Source organism: Aythya marila, assembly GCF_965140915.1.
Source record: "Aythya marila genome assembly, chromosome: 26".
NCBI classification, from domain to species: Eukaryota; Metazoa; Chordata; class Aves; order Anseriformes; family Anatidae; genus Aythya; species Aythya marila.
Window position 1 is genome coordinate 1,205,010 of NC_139067.1, and position 24,210 is coordinate 1,229,219.

At 38.8% G+C, this 24,210-nt stretch overlaps 1 protein-coding gene across 1 annotated transcript in view; it reads right to left on the bottom strand.

The window, feature by feature from the left end:
• Nucleotides 1-24,210, bottom strand: part of UNC5D (unc-5 netrin receptor D) — a 128,102-nt gene that overhangs the window by 62,433 nt on the left and 41,459 nt on the right. The window contains exon 2 of the mRNA XM_082779350.1: nucleotides 2,114-2,332. Within this exon, the coding sequence (XP_082635476.1) occupies nucleotides 2,114-2,332 (219 nt within the window). The remainder of the gene's footprint in view (nucleotides 1-2,113; nucleotides 2,333-24,210) is intronic.

The following is a 24,210-nucleotide window of genomic DNA, read 5'->3' on the forward strand; positions in this document are numbered from 1 at the left end:
GGAGAAGGACAGACCCCTTTTCACTCAGTGTGGCCTCCCTTTTGGTGAGCACACCAGAGCGCTCCCTTTAACCAGAGGCACCATTCGTGGCGCAAATTCATGCAGCTTCTCACCAACGGAGCCCACGCAGCATGCAGAACACTGCGTGTGCCTGGTAACAGACGTGTTTATGCTCAGATTTGACTCCAGAAATGAGGGCACTGCCAGTATGCATATTTATTCTCCCCCACAAAAAAACAACACCAAACAACAACAAAACCCAAGTCTGCTGTTTACTGAAGACTGGGTAAGAGTTCTCAAATAATTTATGGATACGGATACATCATGGGAGAGAGTATCCAGGACTGTCCTTCAACATTACACCGTAGCCTTTGCTTCCATTTCTGTGCCTAAGGACCACTGGGGTAGCTTTCAGAACACACAAACCCCCTGAGCTGCCTGGACCACACGCTGTACAGACAGCAATACCTTAATGGGTAGCTCTGTTCTTGGGCTAAATTAAAACCTGCACCACTTATATTTTAGATCCCATTTTCTAAGGCTGTGCGTCCACATTTCAAAACTCAATGTTACTGGTTTTAATAATAATAAAAAAAACCCACACACATACAACAACAACAGCAAAAACCACCACACTTAAAAACCAAAGACCTAAAGTTGCTTGATCTTTTTTCATTCTGTTATTAATCCAAAGCTTCAAGAACATAATTGCAGTATTCACATGACAGATTTTCATTAACCATATGGAAGGAAAACATTCAGGGTCGACATTTCTCCTACATTGATTCAGCATTGCCTTTAGAAGTAAAGGTTACACCTATTAAAGTCTTTTTGAAAAGGTAACTGCAAAAATTAAAATTCATCCAGATTAGCATTTACAAAAAGCCGTTAGTATGAAATTTCTTCAGAATGTGTCACTTAAAAAGAATTCCAAACACCACTGTCACGTTAGGAGACATATCTTCTTTTTAAAACAGCTTTTTTCCTCTCAAAAGGAATTTCTTATATTGATAGAGAGGATGTTATGCCTACGCTGCTATTTCCAATACTTGGAGTTGCCTAGCAATCTTGGAATTTAAAAAGAGAAGGAAAGCAATAACAAAACTGAATTGTGAAATTACAAGACGGTGCAGCATTAAATTGGTTTGCAATACTTATCAAGATTCTTCTAAATGAGAAAAGATAAAGGGTGTGCAGGAGGCATGATAAAATCTTTTGATCATTTTCAACTTTCTCCCTTCTTTTCCTCTTTGTTTAGATATACACTTTTACACAATGGATTTCTCCTGCTTAACTTCATTACTTACCAAATACCTATCAGCGCTTGGGGGTGAAGGTAAATGTCGAGTCATGCAATATACTGATGTTGCCATTGGTTTTCGGGGTTCATCCTGACAGAAATTTCATAAAAGCATCCTTCTTTCCTGTTTGTATTTCCCACTACAAATTACAGCACTGAAACACACAGAAGTTCCCTCTAAAAACTGTTATTTTCTTACAGAAAGCTCTCTGTCTATCGTAGCCCTATGTCTCCATTTGGAAAAGGTGGTGGTACATATGCAACTTGTTACTGTCTCTGTGCAACACCTCCTGCGCCTTCAGTCGCTTTAATTCCCTCCATCTCCCCCGTTATAGTATGTCTCTCCTGCCGGGATCTGTATTCCCCTTCTCTGCCTTTCAGGTCTGACCTTTTCTTACCCTCTCCCACCCACTCCTTTCCGTTTGCATTTAGGAAACTTCTCCCATCTCCACAAAGCTGTGTCTACGCGGTGCAGCACAAGCACACACAATCTGTCTTTACCCACACACCGAGCCAACCAAAACACGCTGCTGCGGTAGCCCAGCAGTGAGCTTAGGCTGCTGCTCTGCACCCACTAGCACGGCTCACTGGCTGTGCTCTGAGCAGAGCTGGCATTGTCATAGGACTCCTGAATGTGTGTCTGGTCCCACTCCTTCAGCTCAGTGCAGTCCTGTAGCTACCTGCCCTGCAACAACCCCCAGTGCTCCTGTTTGTGTATTGTGGAGTGTGCTCTGCTGTACCTTGCTCTGGTTTGTATATTGCTGAGTGGCACCGTACTCACTTCTGTCTTCCAAAGGACACATCAGCCCTTACCTGTGGTCTCATCCATGCTTTCCTCCGACACGTGCTCGTTTTGATGGACCCATTCACCGTTGCACTTGAAGAAAATCTGCATGGCTGGCATAGCTTTACAGCGTAAGACAATGGGGTTGCTTTTTATAATGTAGGCATCATCTGGTTCCTCCATAAAATGAGGCAGAGTTCCAGGAGCAGATGGGATAGACTCTGGAAGGGCTTCACTGTTATCATTTCCTGAAGGGGAAGGAAAGGAAAATACACATTTTTCATGTTGTTCCATCTTTGTATCATCTCATTTAATTAACTGGAAAGCATTTTGCGTTTTATTAGACAATAATTTTATTAGAGAAAAACTTGAAGAACTTGATGGTTGTCAGGATTGTGCTTTACAAGGAATTTGACAGATATATACACAAAAATAATAACTTAAATGCAAGAACTGTCAAGAAAAGTAAAGCTTCAGAAAAATATATCATCACTAATGCCATTTTTACAGATGGCAAACTGAGGCACAGAACCATTAAATGGGTCACCTACGGTCACACACAAAGTCTGTGCAAGAACTAGACCTTATTCTTTTAAGCAACAGTCCAGAGCCTTAACTACCAGCCCTTCCTTCTTTCAAACGCTAAATGTAATTTCTTTTACACAGTTGCTGCAGATTTAACAGGGATCAGAGTGCTAACCACAGAGAAATATATTGATACGAGCAGCATTACTGTAGCACTCCAACAGTGGAATACGCAAACTGCGATTTCATACCCACTTAGAGGAAATTTTCAATATGCTTTTACACCGATCCCATTTACTGCAGCCCCTTTCAGATGATATAAAAGTGGAAAAGTGGTTTCTGTAGGGCTAGAACCTGCAAGATGTTTATAATGTAGGCTTTCTCAGCCTGCAGCACGGGCAGGAGGATTCAAAGGCGTGCAGTCAGCACCGTACAAGCCTACATGTTCCGATTTCTTAGACATGAAGACAGAAACACTCAAACACAAGCTTCGCCTCACTGCAACTCTTCTAATCAAGTCAAATCCTAGATCCTGTGTGAAAATCAGAAATATCCCATTGATTTTTAGCAACACTGGGATTCATCTCAGCAGTTTGTCAGCTTTGTGAGAAAATTCAGAGAACAGCAGCAAAAAATAAATCGATTTATGAAGGAAGATTCCAAATTACTGAGCACATTCAGCACAGCCAAATGGCAACAGAGGAGGACACAGGCTGTATGCAGATGAAGGGCATACAGTATCGGAGAAAGAACAGCCGATGGCAATATATATGTGATTTAACCGAAAATAATGAGGTAAGTTAGACAAAAAGTAATTTATAATGAAATAAATAAGTCTAAAAATGGTCACAGGTCTAGAAGGTTATAGAATAGTGAATATATTTTGCTACTTCTCTTAAAAATACATCTCTCATTTAGCGCTGGATATCTGCATGCAAAAATATACCCGGCATAAGTGCTGTGAGATGATTATGATTTTGAAATAAACTCAAGAGGGTTCCATTTTTCAAATGGGCCCAATGTTTTAAACCACATTTTCAGTGTACTTTATAAAATATTATCATAATTCTTAGCATTTTACTGCTGAACATTTATGCCAATTTCCATCTTGTCAATCTTCAGTAATACTGAGTCCCTGCAGGCTTTATTAAATCCATGCTTTATAGGAAATAACAAAAATGTCATTATAAGACTTTTGGAGAGGCATGGAAATCCCAAGCTCCCATCAATATCTGAGTGCTTCACAAGGCAGCAAGAAGCCTGTGTGGAGGAAGAATGGTGGACAATTTCCTAAGGACTCATTTAGCCAGAGAGCTTTCCATGACCACCGTTATATCCCACTAAATTTGCTCCTTAGGGCAGGACACAAAGATGAAATCCCAGCTGTGCTGAAATTAAGAGCATAATTCTCCTTGCGAGCGGGGTCAGGATTTAACACTATCGCTTTCCATTGTTAACATGTTACTGATGAGCACCTTAAAACTAACAGATTGTAAAATAACATTTAATGGGCAGAGGTGATGCAGTGCCTAGAGCTCCCAGGGCCTGGAACAGGTACGATCACACGCACCGAGCAAGAGCTACTTTATATTTAACTACAGCTCCAGCAGGAAATTTATCAGTAATTGAGAATGCGTATCCTTTCTCATGTCCATTTGTAACAGTTTACTGATGGCAAAAGTGAAGCTGGATTAAAAAAATGCGATTTTTAAACTTCACTTTCAAGGGCCACCTTTTTCTTTATTCTTGCTTTTCTTTTCATCCATCCTGCATCCTCTGCTAGCAAGGACTCCTTTCCAGCCTTGAAGTCTTTCCATTTTTTAATCTCCAAGTTATATATTCTTACCAATCTCTACAAGGAAAGTTTGTCATCCTAAAGAAAGGTTAGACTTGTACAGAACTCCTCAGTGAGGGATTGCAGAGTGCTTTACAAATCTTAAAACCTCCGAATAAACTAGAAGACTTTATAGCAGAAATATGTTTCCCACATTATCTCCTCAAACATCTGTACAGCAAATAAATGCATTAAAAATAAAATCACCATTAAGTCCGATCTCTGAAATGCTTCTTGTCAAAGCCCACAGTGCACCCATTAGTAACAAAAACGTAGTACTTGTACAAGCTGTCCATCACGAGATGCTCGTGGATTCACTGCCAGCCATCTGACTCAGTGGTGTCCTGCGATTACCCCAAATGTCTTCAGTAACAGCCACTGCTGTGATGTACTTCCATTTCCGATATTACCTACCAGATCATCAAACTCCATATGTGCACGCAGGCATGACAGCGCTGAGAATTCAAATGTTCAAGGAGAAACTGCTCCGATTCCACGAGCTGCTGTGCTGCAGCACAGCTACAAGAAGTCCTTCCAGCGTACTGAAGTTCTTTCAACCACACTGGAGTATCAGAAGTGAAATTTGCTACACCCCTCTCCCTGTACTTTTGCAGCTCTGTCAGAGGGTGACTTCTGACCCACCGGCATTGCCCCGTACTGACCCCCACCTTTTCAAGGCGATGGGCAATATCCTCAAAACCATCACCACAACTGGTATCTCCATTTCAATCTGCTCATCTGGATGCTGTGTGAATGGGAGTCACACAACAGCCTTGTGTGACCTCCAGGGGAGGGCAAAATTATGGGAAGAGGGACTAAAAAAAAGGAGTGTTTGTCCCCAGATGTTATTTCACGTTCAAGTTCTAAACAATTTGGCTACTGCAATCGGTAGCAAAGCAAGATTAGACAAATTACGATGATACATTTCAACTCTCCTTAAAAACAATTTAGAAGTACTTAGCTGAAACAGGAAGATGTATCGAACCAGGCAAATCTATCACACAACTCAGCTCCCTCACTGACCACCTGAACTGAATGCCATCCATTGCTTCAGAGCTACGCTTCTTGGAGGTAAACTGCAGAGTCCAGAGTTCCAGAACATAGGATAAAAACACTTTTTGTGTCTCTAGGAGCATACATACATATATGCAAGCACTCTTACCCACCCCAATAAATAAAAATAAACAACAGGAGCTGTCACAGACCTTGAACACATCAATGCTAATCTAAAGGAAGACAATGCCCAGACTGATGCTCTGACATCCCGAGAACCAGATGCTGCCCACCCATAACCAGGTAGAACAAATCCCAGGGTCAGGTCCTAAAAAAATATTATTTAGAAGGCTATTGCTGATGTTATATAGATATACGTGCATTTCAGGATAAATACTGCATTAGCTGAGATAACTACAGCAGCTGCTGACCAAAGCAAAACCTCTCCTAAAGTGTACTTAATACTTGTGGTTTTTAATTTAATGCATCTTTTTTTTGCACCTCATTTTTCTGTACCCTAATTTGTTTTAAAATTTATCTGAGGCCTACTAGAATTTTATATGGGTTTTGATTTCCAATTATTAAGGCTTTTAATTTATAACTGTCGGTTTTCAAGATTCAGGCCATTTGTGGTTATTGAAAATTGGCTGTTTTAATACAACAGTGAATGACAGAAGACCAAACTGTCAAACACAATTCTTATATTTTTCATTCCTGGAAAATTACCTTTCAGGAAGTACTTTGTGTTTTATGATCTGCACACTAGTCCAATAGGGGCTTTAAATCTTTTTATGACAATAATAGAAACAAAAAGAAATGAAAGAAAAAAAAAGAGTTAGGAAAAAATACAAAGTTCTTCTGTGAAATAAATATACCACTGTTAGTTGTCAGGTCACGTTTTAAAATCTTGATAGCAGTGGAAGGAAATCCTTCAGTAGTTCAAATCTGATTAGGATAAAATGTTACAGTAAAATTTTGAAACAATGAAAAATCGTGGTTCCCAAACTTTTTTCCCAAATTAAAATTAGATTTTTAAAATAAGTAAGTAGCTTTACCTTTCAATTAAAAAAAAAAAAAAAAAAAAAAAAAAGTTTAATATTTAAGAGTATCCGAAAGAAGCCAAGTAACTTGCTGGAAACAAACATGTATACTGCTTCCTTTATCCGAGTCCCCTGAATTTACAAACCTTGGCATTACCACTTGGCTTCCTTATGAAGCTCTTGGATGTGTTCTGCACTCCAGGCCTAACCCCATGGGCAATGCAGAAAATGAGTCAAAAGACAGTCAGCGATGACCAAAACTGAACTTCCAGACACCTTCTTTTTCCCCTTTTCAGTTATTTGATATCTGTTATTTACTACAGAAGTAAGTAATGACAACTGTCATCTTCAAGTGCGCTCATTTTTATGGGAGAACCAGAAGATAAAAAATTCCTACCAGAGAGCACATAAATTGCTGATGCACGGAGCAGCTTCTGTAACAAACTGGAGCCATCCTTCAGTCAGAGAAGCAACTTAGGTGAGATCTGCCTACGTTCCTTTAATCATCTGACCCTCTCCCATATGCAAAAATGTGATTTTTTTTTGCTCAGACATTGAAGGAAATACGATTTTGCTGTCCACACGAAATCCTTTAATGCCTCTGTTATTTCCTCTAGTACACGGATTTACTAAGGCCTCCAGGGACGTGGTATTTAGCAAAGATTGACAACACAGGCAACGGTGAGAGCGGTCAGTAATAAAACATGCATGCTGATGAGCTCACTGCATAATTTTTCTTTAAGTTCTATACATTGAGGGCGAATCCAATTATTACCTACTCAGCACCACTGGTAAATGGTACAGAACTACTTAATGAGCATGATTGCCACGGAGCACTTACTGCACAGCCTTTTTATTTGCTTTTCCTACTTCAGTATATTCTCCAAAGATGTAACTTTTAAACTTACAGAAATGCTTGAAAATGCTTTTTATGCTTTTAACTGAATTCCTAGTTTGTTTTGCTATTGCATAACACAGTCCAAGGCCTGGCTTTATTAATAAGCAAGCCTGCTCACACCTTGATTGTGCATTTCAGATCCAAGGTAAGGAAGGCTGTACTAATTATTTCAGACATTCAGTATTTGCTGTTATTTTCCAGCAGATTCCACATGACAATGATTTGTTTAAATGATCAATATTTAACTCCAGAAATGAATGTATTAAAAGCAGTCTGGGAAGAATACTTTCAGAAAGAAAACGTACTTATACACCTATGAGCACACTGCGTTTACAGGTGAGAACAGGGTAAAGCTTTTCACTACAAATTTTCCCACAATGCCTGTAAAAAAAAATTCCATATGGGGTTTAAATGGATTAAACAAACTTGGATGTAATTCAATTGGACATTGCTCTGTGGGAATCTCATCCTATTTCACTGTTGACGTGATCTGATTAAGCATAGTCTGCTTTCTTCTGGTAATAAACTATGCTACAAAAACTGGACAATATTAGGATGAAACTTCACTGCACGTCAAGGTATGGAATTAAGAACCCCCTGGGACTGCTGGGCTGAACCAAAGGTTGTAAGATATGTGAAACACCTTAGGCAAACAAACAAGTAATTAGAGCTGAAGTATGCATATATACATCATGAACAAATATTTAGGATCATTTTTCTTCTCCACCAAGACGTTTGTTCCCTTTTCATTTCAGCAGGGCCTGAAATCATAATTAGGTTGCCAGGACAATACCCCATGAGTATAAGACACTAATAAAATATCAAAGTAGAAAAACATAAAGATGCCACTGATGTTTGAACCAAAATTACTTTCTGATGTGAAAACAAATCAAAACAATGTCAGTGCAAGTCTGTAGAGACTGATGAAATGGTACCGCAAAGATGCCAGTGCTGCCATACATTTACAACAACCTCACCTATAGCAAGCAGCACGACACCAGTGGAAATCAATGAGATTCCTGTCAAAGTACCTTTCGTCCATCTATTCCTCTCTAATTTGCACGTGGTACAGGGTGTGGCTGAGCCAGCATGTATTGCACATCACAACCTGAGAATTCAGGTAAGTTTTCATCCTAATGTTTTGTCATAAGACAATGCAGTTAAGGAAAGTTTTCATTGCAATGCAATACCTGCCCAGCTGCCCTTTAGTGCTTCACTGAAGGATAATGCTTAATGAACCAGGCACTGCAATAATTAAGTCAGATACACATGAACTAACAGACTATTTGGGGTTATGTTTCCGTGTGTTACTGTGACACCAAGGCAGAGAGAACAGGAACACTGTCAAGCAGATGAACTTGCTTTTGAATAAAAATACCTTTGGAAATAGCAAACAAAACCAATACATATTCACACCAGTTCTCTCTTTTTTTGTGTGTGTATTTTAACTGTAGTTTTCAGGGTTGTGAAACACAAGATAAAAATCAAAGAAATTCAAACCTAGAATCATCCTTCATGATCAATCTAATATCACAGTGAAGACTCTCAGCAGGTAGAAAAAAAAAACAAACAAAAAAAGCATATGACAGCTAAATTATTTCTACTCAATTTCCAGAGTGGACTGAACCTTGTAGCAAAACTCACAACTTCAAAATTAAGTACCTAAAAAATAGGACTTTTTGATGATGCTTATATACCCAGGAGTAATAAAGACTAAGAACACAGAATTTATTATTTTCAGAGAATTCTGTCATGGAGTGAGTAGATTGCAGGCCTTTGTTAACACAACCCAATAAAGCAACTCTTTATACTGGACATTCATCTACCCTACAAGGGACCATTTCTCCTGTTTTTAAGTTCAGTGTCTGAGACAGTGGCCACCTATGTTTTTAAGAGATGTCTCAAAAATTCACACCCCATCGGATGCCCTCTTGTGGGGAACTGAAATAAAAGCTTATGGACAAAAGAAAAGCTACACATAGAACCCCTTCTAACTCTTGCTGTGCAGATGAGATTGGCAACACTGATAGGGTACAAGGCCTACTAGCACTTGAAAAACTCGCCTGTGGAAGTGGAAACCCCAATGCTGCTGTAACTATCTTGGCACTTAAAAGGATAGGTGATGCTCTGAACAAAGGGAGCACTAGTGGGAAACCAAGGATTCCTTAAGAACATGCTATAGGACCACGATCACTTTTTATTTTGCATCTTAGCAGCCAGGGTCTCCTACATTTTCAGCACGTGTTGAAAGTCACAAGTGCAGCACACACATCTCAGCAAACCAAGCCATGATATCAGTATATTAGTTTCATCAGACCCTCTTACTTCCTATGGATATAAAGTATAAACTTCCAGCAGCTGTACCGTAATCCTTCTCATCAAATATTTGGGCGACAGGTGGAAAATTGTTCTGCCAGCTGAAGGAAGACAAAATCCATTCCTCCTGGCAATTTTCTGCAATGAAAACTCCAAAAAATGAATGTGCAATAAGTTGTGGAAATAAATCTAAAATATTATCACACAAAAGCAGTGTGCTCAAAATCTTTAGCTGCAAACTAAACCTGCTTATCTGAATTTTAAAGAATTTCATTTCTTTTTCGATGTGCATAGGCCTAGATACTAGGCTGGGTGCTTATACTTGAAACTATTTGTTTTACACCTGTTTGCTTTTTTTTTTTTTTCCTCCTCCCCATTATATTTTGCTTGAAATGCTCTGTGGTTTCTTTGATCACTGCTTTTAAAGCATCTTGCATGCATCAAGAAAGTCTGACAACAAATCTGGGAAGTACATATTATCAATTTCATTTTCCAGAAGGGTAAGCAGTCAGTCTGCACACAGACTCTGTGACTGAGAGCAGGCCACGAGACAAGGAACCAAATGCCACCGAGCTGTGCTCCCGTGCTTAGTAAAACCACGCCAAGCTGCAGACACTGTTCTCTTCTTATTTACAAGGCTTTGGATGACATCGTGTCCAGCTTCTTTGCAGAAAAGGAGAGTGAAAGTCCATATCTAATCATGGACTTCAATCCCCTTTTTACCCCACTTTTCACCAAAGCACAGCAACATTATCATCCAAATGACTTCTCGCACAGAATCCATTTGAAAAAGACACTCTGATGTCAACAAAATTTTGCTGTGAGAGTATAAAAATATTATAAAAAGAAAAAAAGAAAAGCCTTTTTCCTTAGTACCACTTTCCTTTCTAATACGACGTTCAGCTGGCATTGCTGCGCCCTCTCTTCAGCCATTTCACGAGAAACTTGCAGTTGCATGAAATTCATAAAAGCATCTCTCCATAAACAACGTTTTTAATGGGTTGCAGGAGGGTAGGACATTTATTTCCACCAATGAGGCTTAATACGTTCATAAAACATTACTGGTCTTTTCTATGCCAACAGAGATTTATGTGGTATACTATTGTAATCCCTTATGTATTCTAAACCTATCTATATCTAAGTTATACATATTTATAAAAATGATATATTGCATTTATTAAATATTAAGTGGATTAGTGGATTACAAACTTGAAGAATCTTTCATACAGTCATACATTTATTTAACATCTAGATTTTTTTTCTTTAAGCAGTAGGCAAGGAATATAAATCTTTAAAGGAAAAAGATTCTCCAGCATTCTAAAGAGATGAATCGGTGACAAAAAATGCGGTGTGTGAAGAATATCAAACCTGAAGAAAAAAAAGATCAACTTTAAAATGCAGTGAGAAAATACTTGATAATGCCAGATTTATCCATGTGAAGAGAATCAAACGGATGAGGACAATGACTGCAGATTTAGCTGCAATCAGCACTGAAAGGACCAAGGCCTCACTGGTTTATTCAATGAGCTCAAAACATACCTAAAATTCTTCCTAGGTATCAAACACCTAATATCGCATGCTGACTAGACGGAGTTTATCTTAAATAGCAGCAGAAATTTTATCCGTTTCCGGAAAATTTGTCATATTTATCAGCTGGTTGTAGAGAGAGGGAGGACACTTTGGTGGCTCACTGCGCAGCCACCTATTTCCAGGTGGTGAAATAAGATGTTGAAGGTTATAGCTTTGTTGTTGCCTAGGATAATTGGCCTGTTTAAGGGAACAAGAAGTGAACTCTGAATAAATTAACCAATATCGTTTGGCTAACTGATGTTCCAAGTGCCTCAAAGGGCTGCCAACTGTAATGGGTGCCATTAAAAAGTCAATATTTACTTACGGTTCCTACACTAAGGAACAGGTCTTGTAGGCAGCTAGAGAAAATCACGTCTACAATTTAACACAGAAGTACAAGATAAAGCAGGAGATATAAAAGCGAAGGAAAGCTTCTCTGGAGAGCTCTGCCTGGATTTTGGTATATTTAGATATCTCACATTTGCATCGAAAGCTATAGCTATTTCTTCAGCAGACCGGTCTTCCACGCTACCAATCATCAGATTAAGCAGCATCCTGAAGGAGATGTTCCTGAGAGCAGGGACAAGTTCTCCTCTGAAGGGCTTGTGCCACTCAGAGTCAGTAACAACCTCCACTCTGTCCCATAAATGGTTTAAAAAACAAACAACCATATTTGAGCTGGTTTCTTTTTTGAAGCCTTATTAAATTTCCAGTTTACATGTTAAAAGTACGTGTCTCTGACTGAGAAGGGGTATGAATCACAACCAACCTAGAAGAGGAAAAGCCAATATGCTCATTGTGATCCTAACAATGAATATGAAGAGGGTGGATTTCTTCCATCTGTGAGAATCTTAGAAAAATAAATCAATTATCTTACTGATGATACTAAGAGTGCCGCATATAAAATTTGTAACTGCTTGGGTTCTGTTCAAGGATAATGTATAATTCACCAACAGAAAGTGAATGATGTTAGGGTAATGTTAATGTGCTTATTAATGTAAAAGGCAAGGGGAAATGATCATGATGTGAGTAACTTGTTCTTAAATATCAGCAACTCGTTTTTATTAGGGCCCAGTAAATTGGAGAAAACCAGTAACCTGCTTACATATTTGAGCCGAAATCTAATCAGATTTACTCTAATAGCTTAAACCTTGCCCTTATTCCAAGTCCCACCCTGAAATTTGAAATTATGAGGATGCAATCCAGCTGCTAGAACTCTTTAAAAGATACTCCAGCTTTATTACTCTCCCTTCATTGACAAGACTGCAATTATACTTTGGATCAGCTACGCTGTGATGTATCAAAGAGATTAACTTCCGTGGGAAAAAAATAACCTGAAGGAAACTAAAAACTCCAAGTTGTCCACAAATGATGAGCGTAAACTAGGATTTCTCCCAAGTACAATTACTGACTTAACGTAGCTGCTTATCAAGCCCTGGGTCAAAATACCGTACCTGCTCATGCAACTACTCCAAGCTCAGCAGCACAGCAATAATAAGTATAATGAATTCATACCCAGCTCATAATTACACCTGCGGTACAATGCTTATTCTTAGCTACAGCAGCATTTTATTTACTGAATGAGCCACCAGAGCTCTTTCCGCGAACTCAATTCACAAATCAATTGTCATTATTAAGGCTAAAGGCTTTGATGTGCCCAACTGCCAATTCAGCTGCTGAGGAGATGCTTACTGCAGAGCTATTCACATCCTGCTTCAAGCTGGACTACAGAGGAGTTTTTGTTTTGTTTGTAAGCAAGTAATAAGGCTGCCGCATTACAACTGCTGATAATATATTAAGAAGGAGGGGGCAAAGAAAACCCACACATATGCCAAACTGCTCTTCTCTTAAAACTAGCTCAGCATCAAAGCTGTTCTGCAGATAAATGTCAGTTTAACTTCTTTTGGAAATGTTGGAGGAAAAAAATATTCTTCCTGCACCACAGAATGATAACGCACACAATTCTTGAGGACAGATGTTGCATAACAAAGCACGTCTACGTTTTTCTTTGGCTGCCAGCATGGAAAGATAAGCACTATCTGTTTCATGCTGTGTTTATAAGCTCAGCACAAAGTCTCCCTGGCCGCTGTCCATCCAACCTTTCCCATCCCGACATTCCAGCAAGAAAGGTGTCAGTGACCTGATGTTCGCAAACACTGAGGGTGTATGATTGCATTGGAGCCAAGGACAGGAAGATATATACCACATACCAGCACATACCACCTCTGAAACAATAAAACAGAAAGATCAGGGAACACTTATTTGTCCAGAGACTGATATTTGCATGGCTAAAGCAGGATTTGTATTCTGGTACAAAAACACCTCAAGGCAAAAATCAACCTGCACTTTGTAAACATGCAAACATTGACATCAAGTCCTATTATTTTTAAATGCAGATAAAAACAATCTTTTTTAGAAAAAAACATACGGAGATCCTATTTGATATTTTCAAAACGTTGTAGAACGGGATGTTTTTGTATTGGAAGTTTCATATTAACCAGTAGTATCATTTATCTTTTACTCCTCTGAGAAAGAACAGAAACCTAACGTTTGTGCTGAACTTCAGCACAATTTATTCTCTTGTACTTAATATTTGGATAAATCCTGTACTACAACAAGGCAAGCCTTGAAAAAAAAGGTGGTTGGTTCAATGTACATTGCCATGAAGCCAGCCCAAACCTACTTAATCAAAAGGCTCATTCTAGAGTTTCTTTGCTCGAAGATCAGTTCAGCTGTACCACTGTGTAGACAATGCCTGGCTTGGCATTAAAGCCCCACAAGATCTTGATTTGATCCCAAGTAACACAAGGCTGCCATCCAACCCCCAAATGAATTTTTATCTACACAGGAACTGTGATAAATAGGAGTAAGATGATGAAGATATTGAGGGATATGTAGAGAGTAAGCGTATTGACCGTATTCTGTTCAGAAATAGCTCTTATGCCCACATGCACTAATTATAATATCACCTACGATATCTCTGCCATTTGAAAAGTTGGCATTTTTCATCTGTTTTCTTCTTTTGCCTTACACAGTAACCTTGCTGTGTATCAAACTCGAGTATCAGTCACTGTCATAAGTAAATTACAGCATGAAAAATGTGAATCGGCATTGAAATCAGTCGTGTCTGAACAGACAATACCACGATTCCAAATGCAAGAGGAACTTCCCCTCCCACCCATTCCCTCTTTCAGCCAAAGTCCATTACCAAATGCACAAGCAAAGTGGAACAAAACTCAAGAGCACTGCTGTTATGCACATCTTGAGGTGCTCCATAGCCAGGAGTGGAGACAACAGTGAAATTCTCAGCAACTGTTTTAAATCCCTGATGATCTAATTAAAACTGGACTAAAGAATGCTTCTTAGGTAACTGCAACCTAATAATATAAGAATATATGTAACATGAGGTATTAACAGACATTTATTAGAATGAATTTAGATGAGATGAATACTAGATTACCAAATTCTTATAAAATACAGAAGTGAAGCTTATATATTAGCTTGTGTTTGCAAGCGTTTCCATTCCTTGTCCCATTTTACAGGAATTAAACAGAGCTAGAGAGACAGATGAGTTAAATTTAATGAGAATTCTGAGTTGGCTGTTAATTTTATATTCATAAACTTTTTCAAGTAACCCCTGCTTCAAATACTTTATGAAATAGACAAACAAACACACACAGTTGCAACAGCTAAATGAAATAATCTCAAAGAGAGAAGTAAAAGCAAAGAGTGAAAGAAACACCTTTTACATCCTGTTGGTCCAATGGCACTGCAGACTGGGCAGCTCTTCATTAACCCAGCTGCCCTGTACTGGTCACTGTTCATCTGCAGCAGTGTTACTACTGGCTGCTATGCATGCAGCCCGATCCATCTGCACAAGGACTATAATTCAAATTCTGAAGCAGCAGTTGAGACGAAAACCCCAAAGGACAATCCAGAAACAAAAACACACTCATGCATTCCTGTGCTCCCTCTCCAATTAAAGGAATGAATTCACCAAGTCGGACATAACGGGGAAGAAAAGATTAGGCAACAGAAGGAAAAAGAAAAAAGAGGAAAATTGCTCTAGAAGGAACGTATCACACAGTTATCACCAATGTTTCAAATTAGCACAGCAAGTTATCTGTATCCGATTGCAGTCACGAAGCATGCTGCATGTGTAAAATATACAATATATTTTCCAAATGAGATTGGCTTGCCGTAGTCACATCTGCTGTAATGATACATTTTCAACACCACCTGGCAGTTTTGTCTTAAAGCCCTACAGCAAACAGAACCCAATTCACCTGTGGTCTTCGCTCTTATTTGCTGTTGACCATGGCGATTTAATCTGGAATTGAAAGCCTGGATCCCCTGCACGCCTTCTGGCTCCTTAAGTACTACAGCCCCTCTCCTCTTGAGGAAGACTTTATATTCCCATGCTTCCTAACAAAGGGTAACCAGCTAATAGGTTGAAAATGGGTGCCATTAAATGCTTAAAGAATAGCTATCTTTACTCACCTTAATAACACTATTTTCAAAGGATAATCTTATATCTATCCGTTTCTTTACAAGTATTCTGAAGATATCCTGCAGCTTTATTGGTTGGTTTGATTAAGCCAATACATCTGCAATTTCCTAGCCCACAGTAAGTAGATGTGCTCTGCAGATTCATGATTTTCTGCAAAGCGTATTTTCAACTTTAGTACCTCAGTGAAATTCAAGGAGTGACTGGGGTTATTCTCCTGCCCTATAAAGCTTAAAATTTACAATAGATCTTAGTCAAAGATATAACTCCCATAGAATACGTACTACATATACATATAAATGATAAAATAAGAAAAAGCTTATGAAACATCATTCATACAGGATTCCTGAATATTAAGTTTTACATACAGGAACAGTGGACACACAGAAAAAACTGTACAGATAGAAAAGAAAAAAGAAAAAAGCATTTATGGGAATACGTGTTACTGTTGCTCTCCCTTGTAGAATCACTACCCTAACCTCCAAGCAGCTGGAAGTAAAACAGTAAAATATGCTGGCACGCTGTAATATTATTTATAGAGACCTGTGAGGCATTTCCATTCGCTTATGTTACTACAGTTCTCAGAAGTTGTTTTGTAGTACTAGAACATAAGATTTCTGTGGTGCCCTCCAGTAAACTGTTTGAACAAATAAAATACAACTTTTGCAATTCTTCTTTCTTCTGTTTACTTACACTCAGGTAACTTTTCCTAAAACCAGGATGAATTTAAGCAAAGATATTCTACCTGAATGGAGAGAGTAACATCTTTTGGAATTTTCTTGAGTGCCAATCTTAAAGATCCTTTAAACAGAAGGCCTAAAATGTCATTCATCAACAGCCGTGATGATGGCTCTTGTGCTGGCACTGGCTCCATCTTCTTTGCACCCTCCCTCCAGGTATCATGTATTTTCATCTCTCCTCCAGGTTGGGCAGGGCCAGCTCTCAGCCTGTTCTCACAGGAGATGCTCCAGCCCCTTCATCATCTTGGTGGCCCTTCATTGGACTCTCCAATAGCTTCATGTCCCTCTTTTTTTTTCTATAACTAATTCCTCTCTGTTCTCTGAAATTTTTGCTACCTGGCAGCTATTGTCCTAATTATCAACTTAAATTGCCTGTTTATGCAGCTACCAGTAGGGGGAGAAACAAAAGAACCCCAAAACAAAGCAAAAGAGAAAACCCAAAAGAGATCAATTTGAAAATACTGTCTCTCAAGAACCTCCTACGCCAAACGCCCCTACAGCTGACAGTTTTGTGCAGCACAAAGATTAATAATTTTCAAAACCTGACATTTTCCAGCTGAATCACATGCTACTTTGCGAAAAATCTTTTCTATATCCGGCCCCGTGCTGCTTTTCAAGGAGAAGGGCATTTTAGGCTTTGGCTGCTTTTGTCATGTTAAAGGCCTGAAAAGACTTACAGCTGTTGGCTCCGCAGCAAGCTGTTCATGCACCAAACATGCACTTTTGGGTGAGCCTGGCAATCTCTCTGTATTTGACTCATTTATCCTTTGATGCCCATCAACTGATTTCTCTTGAACTGAAATCTAAATAAATCAGAAGCCTTTAAAGTAATAAAGCACATCCACTCTCTTCCCCTTCCACCCCTCAAATCAGTTGAAGTATTCACCAGTCTTATGGCTTCCTCTTGCATGTATTTCATTGATTACAACCTTCTCTACCCATGGGGTTTCAAGCAATTTTACTAAACCCTGTGTTTTCTGATCTTTTACAGTACTGAATGCTCTACAAAGAAGCCTAGAGCAGACTACTCTTTATCGCAAGCTCTGGAATCTAGACCATTTCCTGATGTTGAAAATCCCTGCACTAGGGATAAGGAAGCATGAATTTTGAAATTTGTGATTCCAAAAGTCCCCCAGAGTCAAGGCCAACAATTCAAGTTTTACATTGAACAAGCCAAAGGAGTGTATCGACAAAGTTGATGTCAGAGGGACTGGACAGTGACTGAGGAATTGTGTTGAATTTTCTTCTCCTTCTGCCTGGATAACCAACAGAAAAGGACACGGAGCTTTCTCACAAAATCTTTAAAAACACAGGAAGGTGGATAACTGGTTTTACTTATGATCTGTAAGTTCACATAAAATTGCCCTCTCCCTAGATGCTTTTAATAATTAGCTGTTCCCTATTAACTCATTTTCTTTACAGAGCTGCAGGGTTAATTCAAGTAAACAGTAGGACTATTCTAAAAAACAGTAATACATTCCTACATTTCAAACTGCAGTCAAGTCCTTGGAGAGAAGAAAATTAAAGAGCTCAGAAACAACCCTTAATAGATCTTCTCTGTGGTTTTTGGCTTCGCGTTATTCACAGATTACAGAAAGCACCATATTTTTCCCCTCCTGAGGTTACTGAATATATACCACCAGATAAATGCCAGAGAATGCCATTAAACAACCAGACATATGCAGTTTTCTGTTACAGGCAAAGAACTTGCTCTGCTACTTTACTGAAGAATAAATGCCTCCTCTTTGTAGTTGCTAGAGAATCCTAGCAATGCCTCCGTTTGTAAGCATTGATCCATTCTTGGAGGCAGAAGCCCAGGATCTTACTTTGAAATTTCAAAAATCCATAAACTTTTTGTTGACTTCTTGATATATTTTTTTTTAGTTTTGTGTGCACACAAGTTTTCAGAGCTTGTTTATTACAATTAACTGAACTGCTGAAACACCTAGACTGAGAGTACAGTACATCATGGTGAGTCAGATCTGAAACACATGGGAAGAGAAATGCCACCACCCAAACTGTTTGTGTGATAGATAAAAAGCTTTAGGGAAAGAAGCCACAGAGCATAATTTTTCCTTCCTTCTTGATAATGACTTTGTTTCTTGCAAAGTACAATGCAGTCCCTTCAGATTTCAATGTACAGTTCAATTTTCCTAAGCTCTACTTCTTGTCCAACAACACGTTACATTCTTCTTCATAACTTATCCTAAAATGGCCGGTAGATTTTACGCTGGACATGCTGAATGACTAAATCAACAAAGCACCCGTTGTACAGGGGTTTTCATGCCATTATGAGCTGGACTATTTCAACTCTGAAGTGGAGGCTACTTTAGGACACGAGAGGCAGTGTCATTATCTGTAATAAAATGTACAAAATGAAGTGCTAGGCTAAACCAAGAATAGGTCAGAAATACAGACTCTAGTACTGAATGCTAGGTACACATAACCCACAGATAGAAGCCTTACCTGATAGCAAACTACAAAATTTTTCCTAACAGGTGAGGGGAAGGCAGGTAAATGGCCACCTTCCTGCATTCCCAACTCAAGAGCCACTCTCAAAACAAAACACAGCAATAACGTGCTAGCACACTTCCATTTTTTCCCCAGCATGTCAAGAACTATGGGCTATGACATTAAAATCCATCTCCTTCAAACTCCACACGCATGATATTTTAGCTGGACTTCTCTAGTGGCTGTAATAAACGCCAACGTTCAGTTAGCACTGTGATGGATAAGGTGCCAACGACACTGACAGCTGCTCCCACCAAAGTCCAGTACAGCTGGGTTTCGTCATGCCTTGCCTACCAAGCCTTTCACCAGCACGTAGGGACACAACGAGAAGCAGAAAGTTGATCCAACAATATTCCCCTAATTCATTCAGTTACCATTTAAAGCACATTTACCATTTAAAGCACGTTATTTATACCCTGCAAACACTGTGCTTGTATTTCTATTCAAGTACTATCTTTGATGACCTCTAATTCTCATTTTGAAAAAGGCAAAAATATGGTACACTTCTGTGCGAAGTATCAGCACCACAATCTTAAGTGAGGCTGGGTTATTCTTCATCATAATGAAAATAGTAAGTGTCTGGAACCTTCTTTTCCTGTTCCTGTGTACGGAGCTAAAAATGAATTCAAACTGTTGACAGTGAACCAGCACTGAGTTGCCAATTCTGCACACAACAGCACTCATCTTGCTTTTAGGAAGTCGATTAGATTTAAGCACGTGCTTGACTTACAACTTACGCTGAGCTCATGTGCTGAGTCTCGTTAATCTGAAGAACTGGAGTCTATCGGTGATTGATGTGTCTGACCGCCCTAAAGCTGCTATCAATTTATGAAAGAATATGTAAGTCAGGAAGGATTTTATTTGGATACATGAAGGACTGAGGCAGTATCATCCTTCTGTACGCCTCCCCTCATTTAGGACCAACAGCAGGGAAAAAAGCACAGAGGAAACAGACTCCCTGCAACTTGTTTCTGCCATAGGACTTGTTAATACCCAGCTTGATCCCATTGATCTATGTCATAGGAAACAACACACAGCAACAAAACCGACCCATCGATAAAGTTTTACCTTTTTCTAAGGTAATTTTTTGGGGGCTTTGTTTGACATAACATTTACCTGAGCAACAAGATCTTGAGGTGCTTTTAGGAACCAAGAGCACTGTATGCTTGAATAAGCTCTCGTTAGTTCAAGTCAGATCATCTACAAATATTACAAACATTTCACAAAGAACGGGAACTGCTGCTATGAGAGAATCAAGCTGGAATACACACATGAATTCAAGCTCGCAATCATACACTACACAGCATATTCAAAAAGACAAGGATGTATTACAAAGGCATGGCAAATCTCTTCTGATGCTTAAAAACCTCAGCAAGTTTGTCATAAACACAGAAGTAGCAGCTCTGCAAAACCAACAAGTACTCACACATTACACATGGGGAACTGAGAAAAAAGAAAATTATACTGATCACAATCATTTTATTAATAATGTACGAAGCCTTTGCTCCAAATCTAGAGCCTGTCAGAGATGAAAGTATCTTCAGTCTTTTCTTTTTTCTTAACCAGAACAAAGTATAGAGGTTTTTATCTTCCCTTCTAAATGCCAACTGATCCTAAAAAGTCTTGCTAACACTACTACTGCCTTTAATGAGTAAAGGCTGTTGAACAAAAACACACTGTCACAGACACACGATGCACTGAACTAAGTCATAAGGGCTGACTTCAACAACTAACCCCCAAAATAGTGACATGTTTGGAAACTACCACATAACAAGTAAGAAACCTGTTATAATAATAAAAAAGGAAACAAGCGGCTGCATGGTGCTCAGCTACCTACCAGGGTTAACGCACAACCGCTATGCACGTGATGGGCACAGGAGCTGCATCAATGTAAGCAGCTCACCTTACACAATATGTGCATCATGAACTGAAAGAGAAATTGAGGGGAGGTGAATTGAAATGAGTTTCACACAAGCCTGAGTGTATTATTACAACCTTTTTAGGAAAGTCGTGAAATTAAGGATTTTGTGCGGGTTGGAGGGGAGGGAAGTACTTCTTGTGCATGCTTGACCAACTAAATGAAAATCCGCACCACTCAGAACTGAACTGCTACTTTAAGCTGACTTCAGACTTAGGAGGAAGGAAATAGCATCTCTTGGAATCTGACAGCCTGTAATTACCTTCACGTATTTAACAACTTACACACACACGTGCAGAACCTGTGATTATTTAGGAAATGATCACAAACTGGTTTTGGACTGCCCGAAGCCTTACCAGCCACATTCAGAATGTCTTTACCTATCCTTTATGAAAAGCACTGAGAAGGATGGGGATTACTCAAGAACTACGCTCAAATGCTCTATGAACAATATTCTTTTTGTATCTGCAAGATGATAAAAATCACTTGTTACTTCAGTGCTGTTTGAGTCATCCTCTCCCTAAGAAAAGCAGCATTATTAATCTAGAGTGTTTATCACCAGCTCTGTGATTGAAAGGCCTTTGTTCCAAGACTTGAAGATTTATTTGTCAAGTCTGACAGCTCAGATGTAGTCTAGCAGTGAACATCAGTGTCAGAAAAGGAATGTATAAAATCATGAACTCTAGAAAATAGCCGAAATCACAGTTAAGTCTGATATTTGAAATTAGGAGACAAACCAGATACCTAGATAAAAATGCACATTTGCATTAAAAAATAAAAAGGAAAGATTTACTATACAGATATAGAAGTCTTATGGAACACTGAAATGCTACCTCTCGCATGTTTAGGATATATTTTAAATATTTTGTAGAACATATACTTATCTGAAGTTCATCTAGGTATCGTTCATTCTAGATCTTGAATAAAATCAACACGTACAGACATCTGGTGTCAAAGACAAGCTGCATTCTTTGCTCTTGCCAGTGTCATAAAACTAGTGGTGTTACTGTAGGTTGAATTTTAATATGTGACTTTGAAAAATAAGCCCTTTATATGACAAACCTTATCACGTTTCCACAGTGTTGTATGATAACTTATTTTAAGTAATGTTCTTAATCAGGCAAGGCCGTAATATATAGTGAGAAATCTAACCTACAGGCTCTTCCAACCACAAAACAGCTCAACTAAATCAGGATCTAATCAGAGCAAATAAAACAGCTTAAATCAAATAAAACAAGAGTAGATTCACAACACATAAAATTCAATGTACGTATCCAATGGAGCATTATATACCAGGTACTCTTATTTGATAAGATTTGGGTAAAATCTGCTAATGTATTTGTGCTATTTGTGCACGTAATCATATATCGCATATGCATACAAATTATGGATCAGATCCCTCTTTGGCATAGTTGCATAGCTTCATTGAAGTCAAGAACTGAATGCATAAATCTTTTCATTATCCACAGACACGCTTATAGATTTATATATGTCTATAATTGGCTTTAACACTGGACTTGACATTAAATCTGCAATCTGTCAGAATCTCCATTATGTGACTTACACAAGCCTGAGTGTAATGCAGCAGCGAGCGGAGCTGCCAGGACTCTGCGTATCTCGCTGGACTTGGATATTCTCCAATTACACCAAAAGGTGTTTTGTCAATGCGAGAGGAATAAATCAGAGAAGACGTATTTCACCTCTTAGAAAGCCAAGCAATCAGCTCATCCATCATCTTCCATCAGTAAGAACTTTAGTAAATAGAAGCAGAATAGGAGTCGATAAAATATGCTTAAATACCACCCAGGCCTTTACTTGCTGTGCTTTTAATTTGGTAAATAAATGCCTTCCATTGGGCACGCACCCCAGAGTCTTTGCCATGACGTAGATTAAGTGCTTTGTTAGCATTGCATTGCTGAATTGATCTCAGAGGTATAGCTAACTATAATGGCCTTGAAACATTCAGCTTAAATCTCCCCGCTGCTTAATTTCAAACATTAAAAGGTGCATGTGGGGGTAAGAAAACTCTGGAGTTAAAAATATATCCCTTTTTATGGTTTTATTTAATCTCTTAACTATGCAAACAAGAAACATGTGTCTTGCAGGCAAGAAGCACAAGCGTAATAATATCGAAGAATTCTGGTAGAATATATTGTTAATTAAATTGAGTTTAGCCCCAAAAGGCATGTTCTGTCTCTTTTTTGAGGCTTAATTAAGAATAACATCAGGGGAAAAAAATCACCATGAAATCACCACGTATGAATTAAGCAGTGTGGGCAAGAAGAGGGACGCTCTATTGCAAGAGTTCTTATATTACTGTATTTTTCATTTGAGTCATCTTTTTATTGACTTTTTAAAAGTAATGTATTCTATATGGCAAATACTTAATAAGTTTTTGTTATGTTCAAACCGTTTGTCCATAAAACGAAGTGAAAGAGGAACAAGGATGCACAGAGAATTGATTTCCAAAAGTGCTCAGGTCCAAACTTAATTTCAGAAGAGCTCAGTACCAACCTAAAAACAAACAAACAAAAACCCACCAACATTTGGTATATCAGGTAACCATCCTATTTGGAGCAAATCAGCCAAGAGCCTCGTAATAAACAACCAGAACTTCAGATATTTGGGCTGGTAAATGAAATCTTGGTTGCAAGGTTGCAATTAAAATGCAAAATAGTAAAGAAAAAAATCACTTTAACTTCTATCAGTCAAAACATAACAGCAACCACAGTCTCTCAAATAAAATGATTTCTTTGAATAAAGAAATGATGGGGGAGACAGGATGGTAAAGGAGAAAGAATGCAGTTCTATTTAAACTCAAATTCAGTAAGTATGAATAAAGGGAAGATCCAGACAAGTGAAAGCATTTCTTTTAATAGATGCATGTGATTGTTTCAAATGTAATTTTGCACTTGAGAAGAAATAGAGGCAATCATGCAAAGAAGCTAACACGTGGTGACTATACATACCTAGTCATCGAGGGATTTTTGCAGTGAATTCACAGATTTTGATGGACGTCCTGCAGGCTTTTAACACCAATTTATTCCAAGATGGGGCCTAGCAGAGCTGCCAGACAGACGCTATTTGTAGAATCTTGCTTCCTGCCGTTTAAATGACCTTTACGGTTTTTTTACGAATGTTTGCCTGGAATCCATGTCTGGCATAACGCTGAATTATTAATCACAGTGCCTGGAGTCTGTGCAACGGCTATTTGAGTGCCAGGACGCACCACGCTGTGTGTTCAGGAAGGGAGGCTAAAGGTGGGTTGCTTGAAG